The sequence below is a fragment of the Seriola lalandi genome, unplaced genomic scaffold (assembly GCF_002814215.2).
Source record: "Seriola lalandi dorsalis isolate HSWRI2012SDOR001 ecotype SW California unplaced genomic scaffold, Sedor1 jcf7180002054758, whole genome shotgun sequence".
NCBI classification, from domain to species: Eukaryota; Metazoa; Chordata; class Actinopteri; order Carangiformes; family Carangidae; genus Seriola; species Seriola lalandi.
The window spans coordinates 1,822,666-1,849,508 of NW_019525311.1; the positions used below are offsets into that span (position 1 = coordinate 1,822,666).

Genomic DNA, 26,843 nt, shown 5'->3' on the forward strand with positions numbered 1-26,843 from the left:
GGGGGGGGGGGGGGGGGGGGGGGGTCAGAGATGGTAGAAGGAAAGAAGGGTGGTTAAAGAAGAAAAAGCCAGGGCATCTTTACTCCTTCTTTTTCAGAGGATTTAGTAGAAGACAAGAGAGGTTAAGCAAAGTTGAAAGCAGAAGATGACCAGAAAGGCAAAAAAAAAAAAAAAGAGCAGTGGTAGAGAAACAGAGGATGAAAAGTTCTGCTATGAGTGAAGGAGAGAGACTATAAAAAGAATAGCAGGATGAAGAGAAAAGAAGGAAAGTGAAATGAAGAGTGGGAGGTTGAAGGGGAAGGAAATATACAGGATGGGATTCAGAGGTCAAGGACAGAAGTTTCACCCTTTGCATGGACCTAAACAGGAAGAGAAGATGAGCAGGAAAGAGAATGACCATGTGTGTTTCTTATAAGGTTAAAGGTGTGGGTAGAAGGGTGGAGGCCCAAAGATCTATTGAGTGAAAGAAAAAGGAAAAGAAGATCAGATGAATATGAAGAGTTTGTGGTTATTCTGTTTGGGTCTGTGTTTTTACATTTACCCCCATGTGGATGAGTATGTTTGTGTTTTGAGTCAGGGTTTAATCTGTTTTTGCCTCCTCTTAAAACTTAACTCTGTAACTTATCCACATACTGAATGAATGAATTAATCTATTAAGTAGCAGAGACATTGGTGTAGTTGTAAGTATGTGTGTGTGTGTGTGTGTGTGAAACCACATATGTGTTTGCAGAGGTCAGACAAGGGGTAAATGTGCCTTCTGTTTGCTTTACACGCTGCTGAAATTAAATTCATAAACAGACGGAGACAGCGTTTTGGTGCGTAAGCTGGAAATATTAAATATTAAATCCTAAAGAAATATTAAATTTGTTTGACCAGAATTTCATGCAGACATCAGTAATTATTTATTGAAATTATTTCTTCTCATCTCTTCTCTTCTCTTCTCATTTTCCTGTTTTCTCCACCACCATACAGAAAAGAGTTATTACCATTATTTGCTCAAGAGCCCTATTTCAAATATCCACCCATTCCAAAAGGGAAGAAAAAAATCAATACCACTGATCGATTGCCAGCTATTTTCTTGTCTTCTGCCTCATCCTCCTCCTGCCTCCTCCTCCTCCCTCACAAGCCTCCTCGTGTGTGTGTGTATGTGTGTGTCTGTGAAACAGGAGTCAGGAGGTAGCATCTACTATCTGTGCTCCAACCATTTCACACACACACACACACACACACACACACACACACACACACACACACACACACACGCATCCCCTAGGGCTCCAAATCACACTCATCTGTTTGTGTTGACATATACAAGTTGTGGTATTAGAGAAGAAGACAGTAGAGGAATCACTTAGATCCTTGGATTTACACACACATACTACACATTGTAAAGCCACGTCCAGTCCAGAGATAGAGTTGATAGATGACGGGGAGAGGGGTGCTGACATTAGAGGGCGGAGCGACGGGCAAATGTCCGTGGATGAAGGGAGAGATAGAGGTAATGGAACGGAGAGAAAACGATGCAAGTAGTGAAGCATATAGACAAATGTGAGGATTGAGGGATGAAGAGATTGATAAAGGATTGAAAGAGTAATAAACCACCTTGACATCTGGTTGAGAGAGATTTCGTGTAACACAGTTTCATGAGTCAAATAAATAAACTAATAAATCCTGACACATAGAAATTGCGGGCAGAGTTTGAACAGACTGAAGCCTAATCACATAATTCCTGTTTGATTGACAGTTGGCCCTCAGATCGGTCGTTACTGTGGGACCAGGGTGCCGCCAGAGATCCAGTCATCCACTGGGATTCTCTCTCTGTCTTTCCACACGGACATGGCCGTGGCTAAAGATGGCTTCTCAGCTCGATACAACATGACGCACAAGGAAGTCAGTGAGAGTAAGTATAAGTTACCACTCGCTGCTTCTAAACAAAAAGATGACAATCATCTGAATCTCCTCTCCTCTCCCTTCAGCTTTCCATTGCAGTAATGCGTTCGGTATGGAGTCGGGGAAGATCACAGATGACCAGATCACCGCCTCGTCCAGTTTTTATGATGAACACTGGCTGCCGCGACAGGCCCGACTCAATTACAATGACAACGCATGGACGCCCAATGAGGACAGCAATAGGGAGTACATACAGGTATGTGGTTTGGAAACAAGGAGCAGGAGTGCGGTAGCATTCACTTGTAGCTCCACTTTTATATTCAATTGCAAAGAATGACTGAATGGCAGTCCAGTCACATGGTTCCAGTCATAAACCACCATTAGGGCTTTTTAACTTGAATTAATAACTTGCAAGTGTTCACACATTTTACAGCTCTTCACTACGCTAACAGATGAAAACTGAACAGATCTATAGCTTACGATACCTAACTCTACAAACACACAGAACACATTAATTTGAGAGCTAGCTAATTCTGGTTTATCATCGCCTGAACCTTTTTGACCTCATCTGTGACCCCTTATAACAAAGCAGAGGCTAGTTGCCGGCCTTCACTATAGGTTGTATACATTAACCAGTTCAACTAAAGACTGATCTTTCCCTCTCAGATCTCCATGTCTCCGACAGCAGCGGCCGGCGGCATTATGTTTTTGGATTGTCTCTGTCCGTTCTGTCCCATTCTCATGAACACAATATCTCAGTGACGCCTCGAGGCAATTTCTTCAGATTTGGCACATACGTTCACTTGGACTCAAAGATGAAGTGATTAGATTTTGGTGGTCAAAGGTCAAAGGTCAAGGACCACATAAAACACAAAACTCAATAATTCACATGCTAATTAACTGCAGCTGGACTGGTTGGCAGAGGCATACAACTGTGAGGCGGTAATTTCAGTGTTTTTATTTGTGAAATTATTCTCCAGGGATAAAATTAACAGTAATCTGTAAATTAAAGAAACTATTATTTGAACACACAGGAGAAAATAAACATAATTTTCTGTAGCAGAAATATATATTTTCTTCTCTCCTTTTCTGTGAATCGTCTTGTGACCTCTTACATTTACAGCTTATGAACCTTTTGTGGGGTCCCACACCCCTGGCTGGAACCTACTGGTCTAAACTGTTAGTAGTTACTGACTGGTTGGGCTTATAGCTGCAAAACTCAGTTGATTATCCGTTTTAGCAACTAACATTTCCCCAGACAATCGTGCTCCAAAAAAAAAAAAATAATAAACTGGCCAGATTCAGCCTAGCTTTGCAGGACTAAGGTCTAACATCATATTTAAGGGCTTAGACAGCCCATGATGCATGTAAGATATTTGTAGAAAATTATATAAAGAATTCAGTCTAATGTTCAGTCAACAGCGCAGGAGCCATTGAGCAGCAGAGTTTTGCTCAAAGACACAAGAACAAGGCAAATAGCCTAGGTTGTTGGCTGCAGAGATGAAACCTGACTCACTTGTTGGAGGCAGCTTGTCTTCTTTTAATTTGTGTGTATGGACAGCACCTCCTCTGTTAATGTGGATGAATAATGTCACAATCAGAGGTAGTCACAGGCCAATGTTGAATAAAAGCAGTGTTTTTGATTGTCAAAGCTCAACTGTAGCCAAACTCTGTGCCAGAAAAATACAGAAAGGAGCTGTGGCCAAGAGGCAGCACAAGTCCAAGGCCCCATCAGTCTCATACTTCCTTCCTGTCTTTACCTCCACTGCAGCTGAAGGCTCTCTCTCTCTCTCTCTCTCTCTCTCTCTCTCTCTCTCTCTCTCTCTCTCTCTCTCTGCAGCCCACTCTCAAACTGAGCTGCCATTAAAGAATCCGTTGCTGAAACACTCTTTCCACATTTTTCATTTTGACATTCCATGATGGCCCATATAATCTCCTCAATCCATGCAAAGACCCCTAATTTGGATTTTATTGTTTGTGACACATCAGATCTTTGCATAAATTTGGTTTGACAGTTGGCTGGAAACGCAGCTTCTATCTCTCTCCTCCTGTCGTTCTCTGTCTCTGTGGTCACCAGTGTTGTGGTCGGGTTGCTGCGTTCCACAGAGGCTCTCAGCTGTTCCCCTGCGTTAACGCCTAGCAGAGGCCAAAGCCCCTGCGTGTGTGTGTGTGTGTGTGTGTGTGTGTGTGTGTGTGTGGTTTCTTTGTGTGTGTGTGCAACAGCTCCTGTCTTGACAAGCAGCTGTCAGAAATGCCAATGTGCCTCTCCTTCTTCAATCTTGCACCCCGTGGTCTCTTATAACTGAGTGTGCTTGTGTTTGTTGAAAGGGTTAGTAGTGTGTGCCCATGCAGCTCAGGCATGCGTGTGCTGCCATGTTGGCACAAGAGCCACGTGTGTGATTTAAATCTCTCCATATGGCACTTTCTCTAATGTGGCTTTTTCTATTCTATTTTCCATTCTGTTCTATTTGATTCTAGCCTGGTCCAGTAAGGTGTGGTACAGATTGATGATGTGAGCACTGGTGGCTCCATTATTCTAACAGCTCTGTGATTGATGAGGAACCTTTCCTGGGAAGCCTCACTTCACATCTCTCTCTCTCTCTCTCTCTCTCTCTCTCTCTCTCTCTCTCTCCCCCTACCCCCCCCTTGCTTTCTTTTTCTCTTTTATTTGTTCTTCACCTCCCTCTCTTCCCTTACTCCTTACCTCTACTCATCTGTTCCTCTCCTTGGTTCCGGACTATTGATTAGTTGTCTTGGTGGATCTCTGTCTGGCCCTAAGCAGGCCTGCGTGCGCGTGTGTGTGTGTGTCTGTGTGTGTGTCTGCGTGTGTGTGTGTGTGTGTGTGTGTGTGTGTGTGTGTGTGTGTGTGTGTGTGTGTGTGTGTGTGTGTGTTGGAAGTAATCTAAAACACCTGTCTCTCTGACAGATAACAAACGCAGCATTTTACCTCCCCCGGTGTTTTGTACTATACCCCAGTGGGACACGTCACACACACACACACACACACACACACACACACACAGAGTTCTGATTAATCTACAGGTTTCAACAGCTCCAGTGGAGGAGAATAAATGTTATAACCTACAGTACAGCCTTTCTCATCTTCTGCTCTTTACTTGTCTGGAACCTGGCTCCGTCTGCATCCCCTGTTTTTATCCATTTAAAATCTTGTTTTAGTTAAGTACGAGCTAGGCTCTCCAGTCACATCCCAACATGTAGAAAATCATTCATTTGCATGGAGAGCGTAAAAAATGTTAAAAACAGTTGCAGGTGTGATGAGGAACTGTTGTAGCTTCTATAACCATCGACAAAATAATGTTAAACTAAAGAAAATGTAGGTTTTCTGTGATGTAGAGCTCAGTGACTCGTGCAAAGATTAATTTTACAGCAGCAAGAAGTTGCAGGAAATAAATATCCTGTCTTGGTGGGTTTCCCGTTAGCTGCCAACAACATTTTTAAAGCAGTTTTCACTATATATGGCCCGTTACAGCCCAGCAGTTGTTCATTAATAGTGTTAAAATATATTCCCAGAAATATGTAGGCTCCTGTTTCATTAGGCTCCTTTACAAATCCAGAGAATCTATAAAAGTGGTCTCAGTCTTCTGGACCCCACTGTATATTTTTTTTTAACTTTCTATTATGATTTAGAGAGCAACGCTGTTCTGCTTGATGCGCTCATTTCAGACACTGTGGAGCAAAACAAACGTGTATCTACTTGAGGGACCTTGAAATAAAGGAGTCTGAAGCCCCCCCATCCAGCGCACAATGCTGTCCACGTATAATGCAACACAGCTTACAGCATGCCAGACACGTAGCATAGCATCCACAATCAGGATGGGGAGGTGATTATGGCTATTGTATGGGAGGAAATTAAAATGAGCCCCAGGTCATTACTATCGATCTGCGAGGAGAAAGACACAGAGAGGAGAGGAGCACAGAGAAGGAGATGAGGAGGGGAGGAAAGGAGAGTGGTGAAGGTGAGAGATGGATGCTGATAAACTCAGGCGTATATTTGTGAATTTATGTCTATCTTTAATATTTAGGACTTTTATTTTGTCGGGTGTATGATGTAGACATAGGATTGGATTTAGATCAGAATGATGAGGGAATTTGGTTGTGATTTAAATAGGTGTGTGTGTGTTTTTTTTTTTAATTTCTCTTCTGTTATGTCAAACCGTTTTGGTTTTTATTCTTAAATTCGTTGTGCCACTGGGTCGCTGTGTGTTTCAGCTTTTTATAGCCTTCACCAGACACACCTTCAGAAACCAGCTGACCGATCTGTTCTCAGCTTGTTTGCGTTCGTTAATGTTTTGTTTATGATGTTTTTATTTTTATTAAAACTTCTTGGGTCTTCCTGGCCAACAGGTGGACCTCCATACTTTGAAGGTGCTGACAGGCATCGCCACGCAGGGCGCCATTTCGAAGGAAACTGAGAAGACCTACTATGTCACCACCTTCAAGCTTGAGGTCAGCACCAATGGAGAGGACTGGATGGTCTACAGACATGGCAAGAATCATAAGGTAGGCTAAGACACATATGCACAAACATACACTCCCTTCGGAGGGCCTGCAAACTAGACGGGGCAATTAAAGAAAGTCTGGATGCTCTTAGGTGACACACACGCCTCGACATGTGCCCACATGGAAGTGGTAGAGAGAAATATGAGATGGAATATATGCAGCAAGAGTTGACCACACTCCCAAAATTCAAACGGTGTCTGCAATTACAGCCGTTCCACTGCTGCTCAGTTGGCTTCATTTAAAGGTTTATGACCAAGCCAGAATCAGCACACGTCTCCAAGCTCCCAGTGAGTCCTTACATCATTGCATGCAACTACATTTACAGTGCAATCTGCTTTTAACATCCCATCTGGTTTCTGTTACTCACTGGTCAGAGTTCTGCCTAATGTTGACCTGGTTGGACAGGGTTTCTAAGCTGCTTCTCTCAGAGGTGTTAAGGCATGATGTGTCATCAGTGAGTGTGCTGCAGTCCGGGGTGCGGGTAGAAATGAAGCAGACAGGTCTGAGGGTCTTTAAAAAGGTTGCAACGGCAATTAAGGAAAGGAGCATTCCAGTGGTTGTGGTTGCTTTTTCTTTCTTCCTATCGCAGCCGTTCTCCCCCACATATGTTTGTCCTGCGGTCTAATGCCACGTCTAGCTTTGTGCTATAAACCCTGATTCCTTCATGAACACTAACGCCTGCAGATGCATACTGTACATTCAAATACTTCTTTTGCTGCAAGAGGGAAACAGGAGATCCAGACTAACCATCTGGGCGTTCCTCTGTGGACTACAGATCCCGTAAGGCTTATAGCTGCAGCTAACTCCCAGAGAAATGATTGATGGATAAAACAGTGGGAACCGTGGGGAAAGGTAGTCGGGATAAGTTGAGGTATGATAGAAGAAAGAGCAAATAGAAGTGAGTGTCAGGCAAGTTTACGGCTATTAAGCTTAGTCGAGGGTTAAATTGAATAGAAACGCTTTTGATCATTTAATCGATGTGATGTGGAGTAAAGTTGCATTTTTTTTTTTTAATAAATAGAAAACATTGGAATTGTGATATAAAAAATGTGAAATCAATTGATAAATCAGTCATTTTTTATCAAATCAGCTGTGCTGTCAGTCAGATAGCAGCAATTTGTTGACACCATGCTATGAAACAATAAAAATCCCACATGCAAAACGGATAAATGATTATGTTTTGGGGCTTGTTGTTGGTGTCACCACCCATAATCCCCCTTGAGTCCCCCATTGCCCTGGAAAGCTGCTTCAAAGCTGATTGCCCAGAGAGATATATGGGGCTACGTGTGCGTGCACGTGCATATGAATGTGTGTCGTTGAGGAGGAGGAGGGGTTTAGAATAAAGCAGCACCAGCTTCTGCTCCCTTAGAATATCCCTCCCTTGTCTTGCAAACACACACATACACACACACACACACACACACACATCAAGCCAACTGGCAAGGGTCTTTTGAGCCATTTGGCCCCCTGGCGAGTCAGTCTGTGCAGTAATCTGATGGTTCAGCTCAGAGTTGCTGATCGTTTCATTGGATCCACCACTGTATATCGTCAACTGGATGTAAAATTAATCAGATACATATACAGTATATACATATATATACATATATATATATACATATACTGCAGGCCTATACAGCCTTTATGTTATGGTGCTTCCTCTGTTCCGAGAGGGAGAGATTAAAGAGCAGGCAGAGCAAAAAGGTGAAGAGAGCGATGGTCATTTATCTGATGATGAAACGATGGTGTCAGCATCCCGGTGCCTAATGTCCCTTCTCAGCTGACACACCTCAGACGGCCAGTCAGCACAAGCCTTGCCACCCCGACCGTCTCTATCATCTTTCGGGGTGTAAGTGAGAGTGTGTGTTTTATGTTAGAAAGGCACATAAATCACTCAGCAGCACTGGCCAAGAGGATCTTTTTTGGCAGAGTGTTTTATAGTTTGGGTGTGTGAAATGCTGTGTCTGCATTCACAGGATAATTCAAGGAAATAGTTTTTATAATTGAGAGCAGATCCCGGATCACTTCAGGCAGGGATCGGTTGTAAGCATGTGATATTTTTCTTTGTCTGGACTTAAATCTGCATGACAGCCTCGCATCGGAATTGCTAATTTACTACTTTTGAGAAAGTGTAGCTTCCTACTGTTTCAGATATATGGAGAAGTACTGTTTAACTTGTTGAACCCACTGTCCATCAATCCATCCATCTCCTCTTTAACATTTTTATTCACTCACCCTTTTGCCTCTAGGTCTCTCAAAATCTCTTCATCCATCAGCTCCTCGCTCCTTGTCTACTCGTTCACCCTCTTTACATCTTCGGTCACCTCATCCTTCCAGTCTTGCACTCTTTTCCGTCTCCCCTCTTTTCCCCTTCCCTCGACACTCCATCATTCGTTCTCCCTCTCCCCCGCATGTCGCTGAGAAAGTCATCATGAAGTAGACAGGCAAGTTTATGCTGCTCGGACGAATGACTTTTTGTGCTTGGCTACAGTGATGGTGTGTGTGTGTATGTGTGTGTGTGTGTGTGCTAATCTGGAAGAATTGTTGAATTAGTGTTTTATGAGCAAGAGGCATTAAAGGAGGACAAAAATTAATGGGAGCCATATGGACAGAAGGAAAAGAAAGGTGTACAGTGTGTGCTCGTGCACAGTCACACACACTATGCGTGTACATAAACGCAAAGACACACACACAATGTATGTTTACAACCTCATTTTTGTTGTGTGTTAAAATTTGTCTCAGATGAGTAAGTCTTAATAAAGCAGCCACTGTGCACACACACAAACACAAACACATACACACACACACACACACACACACACACACTGGTTTTTAACATCTGGGAGCCAGCCCATAGGGGCGGCGCCACTGTCACCCAGCATCATGATGATTTGTGTGATCTGTAATGTATTTGATAATGTCATTAAAGGCCTGTTGTGAACCAGATGGAACATATGGAATACATGTTAACTTGCAGAAACTTTTTTTGGCGAGATGGAGGAAGTAATATTCATACAGCATTCGCTCCTGCGTTGTACTGACAGGCTCTCTAATGACAGATACCGACTCAAGACACATGCAGCAGAGTAAGTGGTTGATTCTTCGCCAACTCTCTCGTTCTTTATATCCATAAATAATGATGCTTTTCTTTATCAGTATCTCGTCTTTTTACTGCGCAGCAGGCGTTTTTTTTTTTCACATCCTCTCTTTACGATCAGGTCATGTCTGATCGTTGCACTGCACATGCGAACTTGCATTACACAGGAACGGAAAGAAATAATGACACTGTCTGTATAACTCAAACTGCCGTATGATTCAGTGAGCAGAGTTGGCTGTGGGCCTGGTAATGGGAGGTTGCCCACATGACAAGAGAGAAGCAGCGGTTTTCAGTGACCCCAGGTCTCAGGTTGAGAAATGATGTTGTCTCAGTTTGAGTCTTTGTCCGGAGGAGTCTGAGACCTTCTGTTAGTTGAGGTACATTTAAGCTCGATGTGGTACAAATGTCATTACATAGCCCTGCTGAATTGCTGCAGGCAGAGCTGTCTGTGGCCATTACAACACTGGACCGCTGCCAAGACCAAAACCTCCTATTCCCACCTTAATCTGTGGGAGGGAGGATGGATGGAGAGAGAAGGATGGAGGAGGGAGACGTGGGTGGAATGAGAGGGAGGGAGAGAGATGGTGATGAGAGGAAAGTGTAGGAAAGTTGGGAAAAAAAAAATTTGTAAAGAAAGAAAGACACAAGCAAAAGGTCAACCAGTCAAGCATTGAACTGATGGAGAGAGGAGGACCTGAGCGGTGCAGAGGGAGGACGAGAGGTGGAAACCAGAGGCAGAGAGGCGAGGTTCATAGGGGAACAAGTGAGTGAAGGAGAGAGGCAGAAGGGGGTGGAAGAAGTGTTCACAGGGGAGCCTAGGAGCAAAAAAAAAGAGGGATGGACGGATGAACGGAGTCATGGAGGAGAGGAGGAATAATGAGAAATGCAGACAAGGGTGTTGACCAGAAGTCCCTCTGGATAGATCAGAGGTCTCAGCAACACAGCCTGAAAAGGATGTCAGGAGACGGGAAAGAAAATAAAACGACAGAGGAGAGAGAGGAAGGCTGAGAGGTGAGGGAAAGGCAGGAGGGAGGGTGAGGTCAAAGGAGAGCGGGAGAAAAGAGTTTGTGACAAATGAAGAAAGAAAATCGGAGAGGAATAGAGAGGAAAGGGACAAAGGGGGATATTATAAGGCTGCCATGTGTCATTTGGTTTGAGAGATTTGTGCACTGTACTGTCTCGCACACACACACCCACACACCCACACACACACTCAGATTCAGCTGTCAAAGTCAGGTTACTTCCCTGAAGTCTGTGTGTGTGTGTGTGTATTTGTCCTTGTGTGATGAAATGAGAGGAGATGGGGTTTGTTTTACTATTTTATAACTCTGCCTACACACACACACACACACACACACACACAACACACACAAAACGCACAGCGCGGACATTTGAATAATTCAGCACGTCTGTGCTGGTCCTCGCTGGCTGACTGACTGTGGCCCTGCAGGATCACGACACGACCACACACACAGACACACACAGACACACAACTGAACATATTCCTCCTCATGCTCTTTTCCTATCCTGTAGTTACACGCTAGCCCTGGTCAGTCGCCTTTTGACTACTGCACACTGTTGGTATTCAGTAGAGTGGGTGTGTGTAAGAGAAGGAGAAAACAAGATTCACCTCATGTCTGTGACCTTTGAACTTCCGAGAGATAAAAGTAACATTTGAATAAGATTTCGTGTGTGTGTGCGTGTGTGTGTGCGCGTGTGTGTGTGTGTGTGTGTGTGTGTGTGTGTGTGTGTGTGTGTGTGTGTGTAAGAGAGAGAGAGAGAGAAAAAGAGGTTTAAAGTCAAGCATCTGTTCACCCAGGTGTCATCTTCCATGTCCCTTAACACAGGTGGAAACATCGGACCTTTAACAAACCTGCACAGACCTCCACACACACACACACACACGCACACACACACATATAATAACCTGAGCTGGGTTGCAGGTGTAGTCCATTAGCTGATTGTTATTCAAACCTTTTAGAAAGAGACTGCTACAAGTGAATTTAGGAGTTTAAGGCCTCAGGGTTGCTACATCTCCTCTTACATCTTGTCACTATGGATTCTCACCACAGAGCCAGAGCCTGGAGGGGGCAGGGGGATGGCTTTCATCTGTTGTAACAGAAACAAAAATAGATTTGGTAATAAATGTGCACAAACCTTAGGTTATGCCTAATTTGGCTGATTATTGCCAGGTTATCAATCTAATACATTATTATTTGTTTAAACTCACAGGTTGACGTTATTGTGACACTGCTCACTGTGATCCACCTCCTGACACAGAAACAAATGAGAAGTTACACAAGTAATCACTCCAGCATGGGTTAATGAGCCCGAGCAGGAAGGTTTAAAAAACTCCAGTTTAAGTCGCACAGCAGGGTAAAATATGCACCATGTAGAAAAAAGCATATTTAAATTTTAAGTGAGGTCAGCTTAGCATTGATTCAGAATATTTAAGAGATCATTTTTTGACTGTCTTTAGAAAGAAAATCTTTGTGTTAGACAGCGAGGGGCAACTTAAGTTTACTGAAGAGATTATGAAGCAGCTGTTTTAACAGTGAGACAGTGCATCAAGCAGCAGCTTGAATAGAGCTGCAAGTCTGTTTGTTGACCCTGAACAAAGCTGGTAATAAAGAAAAACTAGATTCATGTCCATGGATAATTTGTATACAGTTCTCAGAAGTCCTTCTCACATACACACACACACACACACACACACACACACACACATTCTCCATTGCCAATTTAAAAGCTGGTAAAGGACAACAACAAGGTTAGACACAAAAACACACACGCATACAAAATAATCTAAAGACTCTACAGTGTACACTCTTATGTACACATACACTACATAAAAGAAGGTACAACAAATTATATGTGTGTGTTAGTGTGTGCGCGTGTGTGTGTGTGCATGTGTGTACATGTGCTGAAGAAATATTTCAGTGCACACCAAGGGAAATCAGAAAGCACCCGCCAGCCCCCAAATCCTAAGAGTGAGACTTCATAATTACACTTTTACACACACACACACACACACACACACACACACACACACACACACACACACTTGTAATTACAGTCTGCTGCCACAATCCAATTAAGTCTTTTGGGGCCTTTGGGCATTTTTCCATCATTTAACTGGTCACAGTTTCTGGTATTAAGGCCACTGTGAGGGCATGAGTTCACTGGGTCTGACTTTGTGTTGTACACCCAGTGGGTCATGGGTTCAATTCCCTGCTGGGCCTGTAGCCTGCTCCTGTTCCTGCAAGTCAGAAACCACCTTCATCCATATTCTGTCACCCCTGACAGGTCCTGCAGTTTAATGGATTGAGAACAAGAGGAAAGAAGTGAATTTACACACACACACACACCTAAAACAAAGCTAACATCTATAAATGACTACCCAAGCAAGTAATTGCAAGGCCTTTGGCTCTGTTGAATGAGGTTTACTGCTCTCTGTAATAAACACACTATGTTGTGTTTTCAGTGCTGATGTAACATAATAGAAAGAGTATTAGAGACACAGAGGGAAAACAGCCTTTGAGGTTCTGTAATGAAACAACAGGATGGATTTTTTTTTTCTCTTAAATTTATAGCAGTATCATCATGGCAGCGAGACAGAAAGACAGACAGAGAGAGAGGGAAAGAGATGTCTTGGAGAAAGACAAGAAGGAGGGAAGAAAGTGAAATGAAAGGGGGAAGAGCAGAAGCCCAGCTGTGTTTTCCTGTGGTGAGCCCAACAGAGATGACACTGACTGATAGACACAGATATAAAGTCTTGGTGTCAAGAGACAAAAAGAGTTCTTCTGGCCATAGGCGCTGGCATTCAATTTCCTTTCATCTGTATTTTTGTGTGTTTTCAGAGGAAATCATTTTGTGTGAGCACATGCTGGGGAGTGTAGGATCTCGGAGGGCAACGTGCAAGGCGGTGGAAAGACATAGTGTGTGTGTGTGTGTGTGTGTGTGTGTGTGTCAGAGACAGTTGTGTCTGGAAACAGCATGTGTGAATACAGTGTTGTGTGTGTTGTGTTTTGGGGTGACTGTGTTTTTCTTTGCTGTCTGTGCGTGAAGAAGTAAAGATGTTTTCCTTTCTGTGTGTGTTTTGTGTGTGTGTCTGTTTGTCTGTGTGTGTCGTTAAGTCAAGAGGACATGAGAGGAGGATGGTCTGGGAAGAGGATGCTCTCCCACATACTTGCACTCTTGATTTATTGCACACTTCATGCCCTCACACTGTGTGTGTGTGTGTGTGTGTGTGTGTGTGTGTGTGTGTGTGTGTGTGTGTGTGTGTGTATAAGAAAACCTCATTCCTTCCTTTATGAACAGACAGTATATTCAGAGTGTGTGTTTATGTATGTACATGCATACAGGAGAAAGTCTCGTGTTAAATTATGCTGTCCCGAGTCAGTTTAACCACTGAAACATTAATATGTGTTGCTATGGATACCAGCTGTTTGATAGTCTTTATCTTGTGCTCTGATAGTGTTGTTTATGTTACTCCTCCTAAAATCACAAGCTGTTGTTTTTTCATTTCTGTATATGCACAGGTTAAACAAACACTGTGTGAGTAAGTCAGCTCAAGACTGCTTGGTAGCTGTTTACCCCTATGTCATGTCTTTATACTAAGCTAGGCTAACCTCATTTTGACTCCGGCTCCATATTTAACCTGCAGACCTGAGACTGATACCAGCAGAACAGAATGCTAATGATACACGACCCAGTGGCATCAGGCTTTGTCCTTTGTCTCGCTGACCTCGAGGATGTGTGTCCAATCTCCTGAGCTGTCATGAGATGCCCTTAAGAGGACCCTGAACCTGAGCTCCTGTGTCACAGCTCACTCTCCCTCTGCCCTTCCTCTACATTAAATGTCCCATGCTTCTCTCTCTCTATAGGTTTTTCATGCCAACGCTGACGCCACAGATGTGGTTCTCAATCGGATCCCACAGCCGGTGCTGGCCCGCTTCGTCCGGTTCAGACCTCAGACCTGGAAGAACGGCATTGCACTGCGGTTCGAGCTTTACGGCTGTCAGATTACAGGTAAGAACGATGACGAGAAGTTTCTTTTTCTGTAGAGTTTCTTAAAATTTTTTGTCAGTCTCCCCGTGGGAATCACTCTTGTGAAAACACAGTAGTCGCCTTGCCAAGTTTTATACCAGTGATGTATTGGCTTTTACAGCGGGTCAGAAGGTGGGTCAGAGCAAAAATAACTCTTTTAGAAAACATTTCCTGGAGAAGAACAGGCAAATGCGAAAGGATCGTTTTCTCTCTCTTCATTTAAATAATCTCATGATAAATAATTCAGTAATTTGTCCATCCATCAATCCATCCAGTGCTTCTATTCATACTTCTCTCCCTTTCACAGGCGCACATCACACCCACTCTCATGTGCACTCACACTCTTGCCCTCACTCTTTCATATACATATCCTCCCTCTCTGTCTCCCACTCACACACCGCACACTAAAACACACACAAAAAGAAACACTCTCGGTCCTAATAGAATAATACTAGAGTGTGATGTGTGGGTGATAACATCAGAGAGTAACAGGCTCTCAGCTTTCATCTGCAGCCCTGGCAAACAAACACGATTTCAACCAGCATAATCAGCTCAATGCTATAAATAGATAAAACTTAATTAGACTGTGTGTGTGTGTGTGTGTGTGTGTGTGTGTGTGTGTGTGTGTGTGTGTGTGTGTGTGTGTCCCAGCTACACCGTATCATTATTAGGTTAGGGCCTCTCTCTGCTGCCATCGTAGTGGCCATTGAGAGGGACAGATATGCTCTTATCTAGGATGGCTATTTCAGCACCCACACAAATCACAATCACACCAAAACAATATGAATCTGTGTGTGTGTGTGTGTGTGTGTGTGTGTGTGAGTGAATGTATGTGAGAGAGAGAGAGAGAGAGAGAGAGAGAGCAAGCGAAAGAGTTGTGGACGTGACATATATCAGGTAAATTTGCTTGTGTTCTTTTCCACAAAGTGCCCATTTTTTACCCTATTTTAACACCTGAAATTGCATTATATATCACCCTACCTTTCTCACCACTCTCAGCACTGAGAAGCCGTTCGACACATCTTTCGGCCATTTCTGTTTCCCCCGGATATCGCCCATGTCTGCCACCCTGGAATGTCAGCAATCCATCATGCGGCTGACTTTTTATGCAAAAATCGTGACCGTTTTCAGACGAGTTTGTCTTTTGTGGAAGAGGATGAAGGAGTTTGTTGCTTTAGAGCAAAACAAACCGCTGTGCCGCACTTTCAGTAAAATATGTCTATAAATTGCAGAGGAAAAACTTGCTAACCAAACATACCTGCTAACAGCCATGCAGTATCTTTTCTCTTTCTTTTCCCTGCGCATAGACATATTGACAAGCACGCCCATGAACACACTGCCAGGGGGAATGTGATAATGCCCTAGACAGGCCTATAAAGGCAGACATAAAGCAGTCAGTCAGTGACATGTCATTAACTTAAATCACACTTTTATGTCTCTCGCTCTACTCCTTTCTCTTTTTCTGCCTATCCCTCTTCAATGTTGCCCTGTTTTTTCTCTTTCCTCTCATTCTGCTTTTCCCTCTGTCCTTACCTTGCCTTTGCTGACAGCTTTCATTCCCACTTTTCTCTCGCCCTCTCTCATTTTCTCTCCATCCCTTCCCTTAAATCTTCCCTGCCCCTGCCTCATTCAACTCTCCCTTCGTCCATCCCTCCTTCTCTCCTACCTTAATCTCATTTTATTTCAGCCCCGCAGCAGCTATCAATCATTTATTTTTAGGGCCTTTATCATTTTTTTTACTCACCAGGCTTGTGTGGTGTGTGTGTGTGTGAGTGTGGTGTGCATTTGTAAAACCATTTGTGTGTATGTGTGTATTGGCCAGGTGGAGCATCGGTGGTGTACTTTACAGCTTTTGTGTGACCCCGTGCGTGCGTGCGTGCGTGCGTGCGTGCGTGCGTGGGCTGAACATCAAGAGCATGCGTGTGAAGAAGTGTGTTTCAACATGTGTGAGAGACCTTGACTCTGCAACTACTATATGCTGGTGACTGAATTGCTTTGTGCAAGTGTGTGTGTATATATATATATATATATATATATATATATATATATATATGTATATATAAATGTGTGTGTGAGGAAGAGAGAGCTTTAAGGGCTCTCCTGCTGGTGTGTGATATCTGGCTATTTCTGTTACTGTGATCTCCAGAGATGATATTCCCATCGACTCCCACTGCCCTCCTGCATTAAAACGCGTGCTGCTGGAGTTCAGTCGCTGCTGAAACAGAAATAAAAAAAAAAAAAAAAAAAACATCAAATAAACAACATAATAATAGAGTTTTCTTCTGGCTAATCAGTTTCCAGGTCTGTTACAGAGCTTGAGGGAACTCATCTAGCATGGGCTGTAGCTGTTGCTGTTTATTGTTGATTCATTATTTACCATAGTGAGGCGCGGTTGCAAACGTCACAACATTAAACTTTCATCTCCACGAAGCCCAGTAGAATGTCACCATCAATCACCGTCACCCTTCACTGTCAATCTGCTCTCCCTTCCTCTCTCTCTCTCCATCTCTCTCTCTTCGCTCGCATCTCTCGTTATCTTTCACACCCTTTCTATTCACATGCTCTCTTTTCAGTTCATCTTTCTGTTTGACCTTTTGTCTGTCTCTTTATCTCCTCCTTGTCCTTTAACTCCTCCTCCTGCACCTTTTATCTTGCCCCTTCCTCTTCTCTTTATTTATCCTTCTGTTTCCCTCCCTAACATATTCTGCTTTCATCTTTTCTTTAATCCCATTATGTTTTCTCTTCATTTCCAAATAGAAGTGGTCACTTTTGTGGGTTCCCTGTGTTTAGTTTTTTTGTCATTATTTATGGCGATACCATATTCTGCAGCTTGTTAGACTAAAGCACATTTGTCAGTGTAATAAACAGCATCCCTTTGATCTGCAACATGCTTTCATTTAGTTCGTCTGTTTGGGAGTTCTCTGGCTCAATTCCCTATGAAGAATCCCCTTTGGTAGCTCGGTTTAAAGTTATGCATCAACTTTGCAGCGGTAGGAAGGAAGAATAATGAAATGGGTGGATGGAAAGCAGCTCAGAAGGGCTGCGGAGTCTTAACACACTAGTTGTTGTTTTAACAATTCATGTTGAAGCCACACAAGAGTCTTGCTCCGAGATGAGATCAAATGGTTGCACCAAATTATTCCTGACCTGAAAGTCACATTCATTCGTGAAGATCTTTTAGCAACGCAGCAATCTCATCTAGCCAGAAAATCCAATAGCCTCTAAAGAATAATGATAAACGGCATGTTACTTTCAAATTACTTTACATTTCCAGCACTCCAAACTGTTTTTCACTAGAATATCTACCTTCTTGGCAGCCTCTAATTTCATTTCACATTTTCTTGAGGAATAAAATCCATCACAGTAAACATCTGCTTAATTTTTATGTCAATTTTATATTATTTCTGTGCGGCGCTGCAGTTGAAACTTGCGAGTCCATTAACAAGTCTTTGTTGTTGGTTTATTCAACAAAGATCTAACATGAATCTTTTTAATGCAAAAAATGACCAAATTTGTATGAGTCTTTTCACAGCAATTAGGCTTTCATATTGTTTGTCCTGTGCTTTTGGTTATTGGACATTTTTGGCAGCTGACTATTAAATCTTTGATGCTGTAGAGATCTTTGAAACATTAAGAGAGAGGAGCGCAAAGTTTTGTTTTCTAAACAGTCTCTTCTTGAAACTGCATCACTATGCAATGATAATATTACTTAAGAAAATGCATCAACCTTCATTCCCATCGTGGACTGATTTTAACACGCCAGCAAAATGAACAGAAATCACCTTCCCACCTGTATTTGAAATCAAACAGTTTATGTAATGATTAATATAAAGTATCCTTATTCCCTTTTCTCTGTCTCCTGTTTAGATGCTCCCTGCTCAGAGCTGCAGGGCATGTTGTCTGGGCTGCTGCCTGACTCCCAGATCTCTGCATCCTCCATGAGGGACATCCACGGCTCCATGGGGGCGGCCAGGCTGGTGGCCAGTCGGTCAGGCTGGTTTCCCAACCCAACGCAACCCATAGCGGGAGAGGAGTGGCTACAGGTATGTCAGTGTAACTTTTACAAGTGTTCTTCTTTTTTAACAGAACAATATTATGTTCTACAGAACTAGTCCCTTGTTCCCAATTGCAAAAGAGACGCTGAAAGTAAGGGGCTACAGGTGAGGTTCACTTTACTGCATCAGACAGTAAATGTTATGAGTTGGTGGCCTCAGCAAACAAAAGGTGTAGCAGAGGATATTAGAGGAATAAACCATGTGAACATGAAGGAGACAAGATTAAGAAAATGAATCGATATTATACAAAAGCAAAAGATCTCAATGCTGCAAACTGCAAAACAACAAAGTGCGTCACACTCTCACATCCCGTTCAGGAAGTAATGTAGAGATGCAAACAAGAAGCTGGATGTGGAGCCTGAGAACTTTTCAAGAGTTCTCTAAGCGAAGACCAGCTGATTGATCATATGCTAGGGAAAGCCACAGTAGGCGGGAGATGTGGAAAGTGGCTTCTGTGGTGCAGACAGCGAGCTAACATTAGTAATTCTGTGTTGCAGGTGGACCTCGGCGTGCCCAAGATGGTGCGTGGTATTATTACCCAGGGTGCAAGAGGGCTGGAGGGCAGCACCAGCGCTGAGAACAGAGCGTTTGTCAGGAAGTACAAACTGGCGCACAGCTTAACCGGCAAAGAGTGGACCTACATCACCGACAGCAAGACGGGCTTTGCTAAGGTGAAGGAGGGGAATACACACACACACACACACACACACACAAACACATACACACACATAATCATTCTGTCTGACACATACATATGTACTGTCTTCTCTCTGATTGTCACTGTCAGTTCTTCCTGATTTGTAGTTTTATTTATAGCTGTCTTTCAACTAAATCCCTCTTCACTCTCCTTCTCTTTCCCTCCCTCTTTGCGTCTGTCTCTTTCTCTCTCGGCCTCGTCATTTTCAGCACACAAAAAAAAAGAAAAAGAAAAAAGCCATTTTATTACAGCCTCAGCTCTGATAATAATTCAATTTAATCACCTCACTCCTCATTCTCCCTGCCTCTGTCTTTGCTTCTCTGTAAGTCCTTTGTACTCTCCCTCTCTGCCTTCCTCTGTCTCTCTATCCCCTCGTTCACTCATCGTCTATTTGTCTCTCATGGGTGTTAATTAAAAATGTCTTTCCTGCATCACCACCCAACACTGCTGGCAATCTAACGCACTATGAGACAGGGCACTTTAAACTCCGTTCTCTTTTCTGAGAATCAGTCTTAAAACCCTTTAATAGTACTACTGAGTGCCTGGCTTTTCTCCTGATGCTAAAACCCTGTTCTCTCTCATCTGTCTGTCTTTTTAAATGAGCATCCTGGGAAATTCATCATACGTTTTTAAAATTCCAAGAATGGAGGAGACAGAAGATACAATTCAATTAATGAAACCAATATTACAACTTTCACAGCCCACATTTTTTTTTTCGACAGCATTAGTGTAGTCAAGTCGGTTTGCAGCTCGTAATAAATCTTTCTGCCGGAGGGTTCCGCAAGCCGCCTCAAAAAATTATATGAAAATCAAAGGAAACACACCCTCTGTTGTTATTTTTATGGCACGTCACACTGTGCTGGGAAACAATGCTGATTAGGAATGTTATATGACTCTGGAAAGACAAGGTTACCATTTTCCTATTGTTTTAAGTGTTGTGGCAATGAAATGACAAAATTTGAGTACCTCTGCTGTTTGCACGTTTCTCCATTGCTTCAGAAAGCTCACCCACTGTGTATCGGTATCAGTGTGCACATTCTGACATTTGACATGAGTCAAAGCTTGTCACTCCATCTTTTGTACCCCTGAAAACCCCTACTTTAAATAAGCAGCTGTCATCCGGCAACAGAAATTGGCCATTAGATAGATTTTCCTGTTCAGTGCATGAACTGAACTCAGGAATGTCAAAATTGGCAGGAAAATATCCTTAACACCAGGGGAGAAATGTTTTATCCTTACTTCATTACTCGTTGTGAACACAGGAAAACTCTCTCTAACAATGCTCTAAACGCTTCTAACATCCCTATCAACTTGCCTTTGCTTCCCTCCTCTTAGATTTTCGAGGGGAACAGCCACTACGACACTCCAGAGGTGCGGAGGTTCGACGAGATAGTGGCCCAGTACATCAGAGTCTTTCCGGAGAGGTGGTCGCCCGCTGGGATTGGCATGAGGATGGAGGTCCTCGGCTGTGACCTGCCTGGTAAGAACACACTCGATAACAGAAGGCTACACACACTTCTAGGCAGAAATATAGACACGCAACATAGAAATCCACTTGCACACAGATGAACTTACAACTCTGAGCTTGCAGGAGTGTGCGCTTGTGCACGTGCAAAGAAATGCAACCAGATAAACAGACTAGTCAGACTAACACAGTGTCAGTGCCCTCCTTTTGTGTATGAGCCACTCATAAAATACCACACACACTGTGATCAAGCATGATCTTGTCCAAATCATACATAGTATATCATCATAACTATTATTATACTGCTGCATATTTAAGTATATTACATAATCCATAAACACAGTTACCAAAAAAACATTACTGACTTGAAATGTACTGTGTAAATCACAATATTAATGTCTTTGTGAAGTTTTATAAGAGTGTGTTTCAGTGCATGTTTAGTTGTGTGTTTGTCAGTATTTAAATTATGTGTGTGTGTGCATGTGTGTGTGTGTGTGCGCACACTTTTGTATTTTAATCTGCCATTGTTTATAGCTTTGTGTCTCTGCCTCTGTATTTGGAGTGTGTATATAGTGTATACAGTATGTACTGTATACACTATAAACTCATGTGCATAGTGTGGGTGAAGCGGTGGGTGACGTTAATCATCTTGCTCTATAGGAGATTTTGCAACATGTCTGGATGGGGATTAACATGTCTAGGTCATGGGAATTTTACTAATAGTGGCCAGCTGTGTAGTTGTTCTGTATTGTGTTCACAGCCTGTTATGTTCATAACATATAGCTGGTGTGTAGTGGAAGATTATGTGCAGTACACGGTCTGCTTAACTTTGGTTTTCACGACCAATCCATTTTCTGTTAAAGATGAAAAAACATCCTTTCTTTTTCAACTCTTCCATATATTTCTCTACTGAAGGACTGGAATAAACAGTTGTTTATAAAGTGTGATAATTTAGTGTAAGTGGCGATTAATGCAAAGTAGTAGTCTATAGGTGTCTGTATTTAGCTTTGTAAGTACCATTTAGTACAATATGTCACTGATGTATGCAGTTTATTTGCCGTGGCAAGCAAATTACTCTCAGCTGCACAATAATTTCAGTAATACAACAGACCTTAGTCCAAAGGTCTTTACTTATTACTTAACCTTAGTAATAATTATGTGCTACATAAATTCACCAGCAAATAAAGTATAGACAATGGACACCCTGTCACTGAGGTTGTCATATTAATAATTTATATCCTACAGTATGTAATGAAAAAGTCAGAGCCCAAATACAGTCTCAATAACAGTTATTATATTTACATCTAAAAAACTGTATATTTAGATTCAACCATATCTTTATATATTAGTTACAAATGGCCTGTTTAAAAATGCTGCTTTCATGGCCAACTTCCTCTCCTCTCTTCTCTTCTCCTCTCCTCTCCTCTCCTCTCTTTTTCTCTCCTCTCCTCTCTTCTCCTCTCCTCTCCTCTCCTCTTCATGTGGCATCACATCTTATAGCTGTAGTCAGGTTGTGACGTTTTACAGGTGAAGACAAGAACAGGAAATGACACGTACATTTCCCAGTGGACTTGAAGTTGGCTGTTGGCTGCAACTGATGGCGTGTGTGTGTGTGTGTGTGTGTGTGTGTGTGTGTGTGTGTGTATGTGTGTGCGTGCGTGTGTGTGTGCGCGCGTGCGCATGCGTGTGTGTGTGAGAGAGACAGAGGGCCTGAAGGAAACGATACATCCTAGATGTGTCAGGACTAGCCAGGGAACTGGTGATGATGGGGAGAGAAGGGACCTCCCCTGCTGTTAACACAGGGTTTAACAGGTTACCATGGATACATCAGACATCAAATTCAGGCATAATACAGATTTACAGTCTGGCTCAGGGAGAGATTTTAGTTTGAAGAACAAGTAATTACTTGTGAGAAAACGTGGAGTATTCTCTATAATAATACATCTAACAAAAAGGTAGTGGCAGTGGAAAACTGAAACTACTAGTGTTTTGTTTTTTTTGTAACACCTTTCACCCACTATCGTTCATTGTAGATTTATGGTTTTACATGATTAAAAAGATAGCAGAACTACTGCATTATTTTGTAGCCCATTTACTTCTTTCTACATCTATTTCAAAGTTTTTTTTTCTCATTACACTTTGTGGTTTCAAACTTAGCTCAAATTTTATGTCTCCCAGTTAATGACATCCTTAATGAGAGGACATGAAAGTGGCATGATTAGAGGATATTTTTCCTCTTGGAAACTTCTTTTTTTTTTTTTTTAATTATGACTTTCAGGTGACTGGCAATAAGCAGAATCTAAATTATCAGGGCACTGATGTGAAACCCTCAGGCACACTATAGTAAGAGTGACCTTGACTGTTGTATACCAAGACTGCCAACAAATTATTTCCCTTTAATGGAGATAAATGTTTTATAATATTTCCAATCCTGCTGGCTGCAACCTATGTGATTGCACCAGCAGTGTTTTTTTTTTCTGTCCAAACACATTGCTTGTTATTGCACATAATAACATCATGAACACCCTATCTGCAGCCATCATCTCCATGATCACAGTACGGATCAACCTCTTGGCTACTGGAGTTGCTTTGATTGTCTGCTCGTCTGGCTGTCTGCGTCTGCATGCCAGATGTTTGCCCTCTGGATGTAATCCGTGCATTAGACATGATAACAGTTCATTCCCACTTCACATGATCACTACAGCAACCGCTGCTGCTACCATCCTAAATACCTAAACACCACACACAAAGATAATTCTACATCTTGGTGGCTCAGAGCAAGTTGATTTAGTTGAATTTCTGGTTTTTAATTGTCTCCACACGATGTTGGGTGACGTTAGGATAATAACACAGGAAAACGCATGAACTCACCATGCTATGCAGGCACATTGATTTTGCCGGTGCTATAAAAACGAAAAGAGAGAAAAGAGCATCTAACCAAAGACAAGACAAAACACACTTTGTTTCTCTTCTTGCTTGTGTGTTTATTGTGCGCGTGTGTGTGTGTGTGTGTGTGTGTGTGTGTGTAGTGAGTGTTGAAGTTGTAAAGGAAGATAAAATATTTAATAGAGTGCATCAGCCTCAGTCCACTGAACACGGCTGTTTACACATAAGCACACAAAGTCGCACACACACATGTAACTCTAGTGAACCTCTCCTGTGAGTTCGGACACACAAACGCATAGACGCACAAAGACGGGAAGAAAAGACACAAAGTCGTACAGGAAAAGACTAAACGCCGCCTTTCCATCTCCGTTCAAATGAAATCCTTTGAGGTTGATTTTCCTTCCTCCACCTAATACTTTCCTTTCCTCTGAACAGGTGGCATTAAAAACAGTTCAAGCCCCGATTTCTTTTTTCCACCAAGCATTATATCACATTAAAAGGGGCGGCCTGTATCTCCTATAAAATCTGAACTGTGGGAGTTCCATGTTTCCCTCAGTGTATACAGTCGAGCCGCAGCCCCGCCTTGTCTCCTTCAGCTGCTCGGGAACTGAAGGAGTGAATTGATTAACTGATGAATAAATAAGAGGGGACATCATCAGTGTGAGGCAATCACATGTTCACTGACACGCTCACAAGCATATACACACACAAGAGGCCGGGTCTGCAGTGGATGCAGCAATCAGAGTGGCCCTTCTATTATTCAGTGGTTGGTTTGCAGACCTCTATTCTTCCTCTCTCTTTTTTTTTTTCTATGTGGACCCTGGAAAGAACATAAACCTCTACTGGTGAGGTCACTGTTGCATTTTATTGAGCGTATGACTATTGGAATTACAGTATGAGAAAACCAGCTTGTATCCAAGTTTACCTCCTGTCAGCTGTCCGTCATAAATAAACCTGGACCATTTGAAATATAATATAAGTCACGTCAATATTTAGTCTTCAACAATCATAACTATAAGGAGACAAGCATCCTCTCATTCATAGTCTCCGAAAACAGTGTCTCTGTATTTATGTGTAAGCTCCTTCAGGCTAAATTATTCATCATTTAAAAGTAGAGAAAAAGACAATACGATGTGATGTCAGTCAGAAACCTCATATCCTCCAAACATCAGCTTTAGCAAACTCACACAGACTTTGCTTTTCCATTACTGGCCCTGTATTGTTTTCATACTTTACAATGAAGCATACTGACCTGGCCTCGGGGCTGCAAAACAATTTCCTCACATGGGAGAGACAATCTCAGCACCCAATTACAATGAAGAAATCCAAAATTACGGATCCAGGGTTCTTAGGGGGGCACACAATAATGTAGTTTAGCATCTCATTATTGCGCCAAACCCTCGGTGCGAAAACAGAAACAAAAGCCAGAATATTATTGCAGGACTCATTCTAATCATTCACGCTAGCTATGGAGGCAACATGTAATTTAGGTCTTGTAACCTATTGGATTTGAACAGAGAGCTGCCAAGCTGCCAGATTTGTTCATGTTTTAAATGACTGAGCTATCAGGACATCTGCTATGCTCTCATCTCTTTCACTCCACACCTAGTTGTTGGCAGGGAGGCACATATGTACACACACACAGACACACACACACACACACACACCACCTGTTTGGCATAACGACAAAGGTTTGTTATTAGTTTTGTAAATACACGCTTAGTTTCTCATCTCTATTGAAAACTATAATGTTATGGGTGGGGTGCTTGAGGAGCATAGAGCTACTGAGAGAGAGAGAGAGAGAGAGAGAGAGAGAGAGAGAAAGCAGCTTTGTGTCTGGAGTCTTTTCATTCATCTGCTGTTGCTCTTTGAATCAGATCTTCCCTTGTCATGAAATCTCAGACACTGCCAAACAAACCCCTTACCACTGTGGTCCAACAAAACCACAATGATTAACCCAGTAAGGGCACTGCAGCTGGTAGACTATAACACTCAGGGCTGGTGGCTTGTTTCTGCGGCACGTGAAGCTGGGCCAGTTATGGCAAACAGGTTGGCCCCATGTCTGACCGTGTGTCAGTTTGAATCTCTGAAATATCTCAACAAAGAATCTTTGAGCAAAGAAAAAAACAATGGCCAGTCCAAGAAAAGACAAGATTGCATGTGAATTTTTATGAATGTGAAGCAGCGTGCTGTTGGAAAAAAATACTGGGTCAAATCGTCCTGTAGGGAGTCTAAATAAAGGTTAGAAAATAACAGGAAGTTTATGACTAACATTGTAATAAATAGTAGTGAATGAACTGTATCTGGCATTCGCACGTTGATGATGTTGGACATGGGAAAACACACAAACACACTCAAACACATCCATAGTTACAGCGGCACCCCGGAGGGAACATTGTTTAGAGTTCTAGAACATTCTAGAGGTGTTCTGCTGTTCCAGGTTTCCAGCCAGTCGTTCAGGTTTAGCCAATTGTGTGTGTGTGTGTGTGTGTGTGTGTGTGTGTGTGTGTGTGTGTGTGTCCAACATTGCTGATCGCTTTCACATGTGAGCCGTGGCTTCAGTCCAGACCCTTTCATGTGATTGGTGGGATGTGTCCTTAGTTACACCCACTCATATCTCTCCGCTGCTCCTCCTCCTCCTGCCCCCCCCCTACCCCACCCCCCTCCCCTGAGATCAGTGTGATTATATAAACACATTTACCAACAATGACAACTACCAGTTTGCCAAATAGTAATGACACTTATTAGATGCACTTTATTAGAAGCATTTTACTCTTAGAAATTATATATCCAAGCGTCCTGGCAAATAGTTTATTCTTAGTAGTTTTAATAGTATTCAAACAGCATGCAATGGGTAGATGCATAGTATTATCAAGTCATTATTAATAATAATTTCAGCCAAACTCTTTTAAAACTAGGTCACGTAAAATAAACCATAATAAGTAGCTGGGTTTGCTTTAATGAGAAGTTAAGAGTTAAGTTTACAAAAAGCTGATTCCTTTGTTTTATTTCATAAAGTTACAGACATGACCCTGCTGGTGTCGGCAGGGAGCTAGAGCCTGCAGATGTTTGTGGCTTCAGCAGAACCTACTCCATCTCCACCCCTTCTTTGACTCCCTTCCCATTAGAAGAATGCAATCATTCCTGTGTCCTGCCAGTGCTACTGTAACAACCCCTCAATCCCCC

General features: G+C 42.5%; 1 protein-coding gene across 3 annotated transcripts in view; it reads left to right on the forward strand.

The window, feature by feature from the left end:
- The window catches only part of LOC111668750 (neuropilin-2-like), a 96,456-nt gene that overhangs the window by 37,205 nt on the left and 32,408 nt on the right, over window positions 1–26,843 (forward strand). For all 3 annotated transcript variants that reach the window (XM_023424863.2, XM_023424865.2, XM_023424864.2), the window contains exons 5-11: window positions 1,745–1,900; window positions 1,977–2,146; window positions 6,256–6,411; window positions 14,392–14,536; window positions 18,422–18,597; window positions 19,107–19,280; window positions 20,642–20,786. In XM_023424863.2, coding sequence (XP_023280631.1) covers window positions 1,745–1,900; window positions 1,977–2,146; window positions 6,256–6,411; window positions 14,392–14,536; window positions 18,422–18,597; window positions 19,107–19,280; window positions 20,642–20,786 — 1,122 coding nt within the window. The remainder of the gene's footprint in view (window positions 1–1,744; window positions 1,901–1,976; window positions 2,147–6,255; window positions 6,412–14,391; window positions 14,537–18,421; window positions 18,598–19,106; window positions 19,281–20,641; window positions 20,787–26,843) is intronic.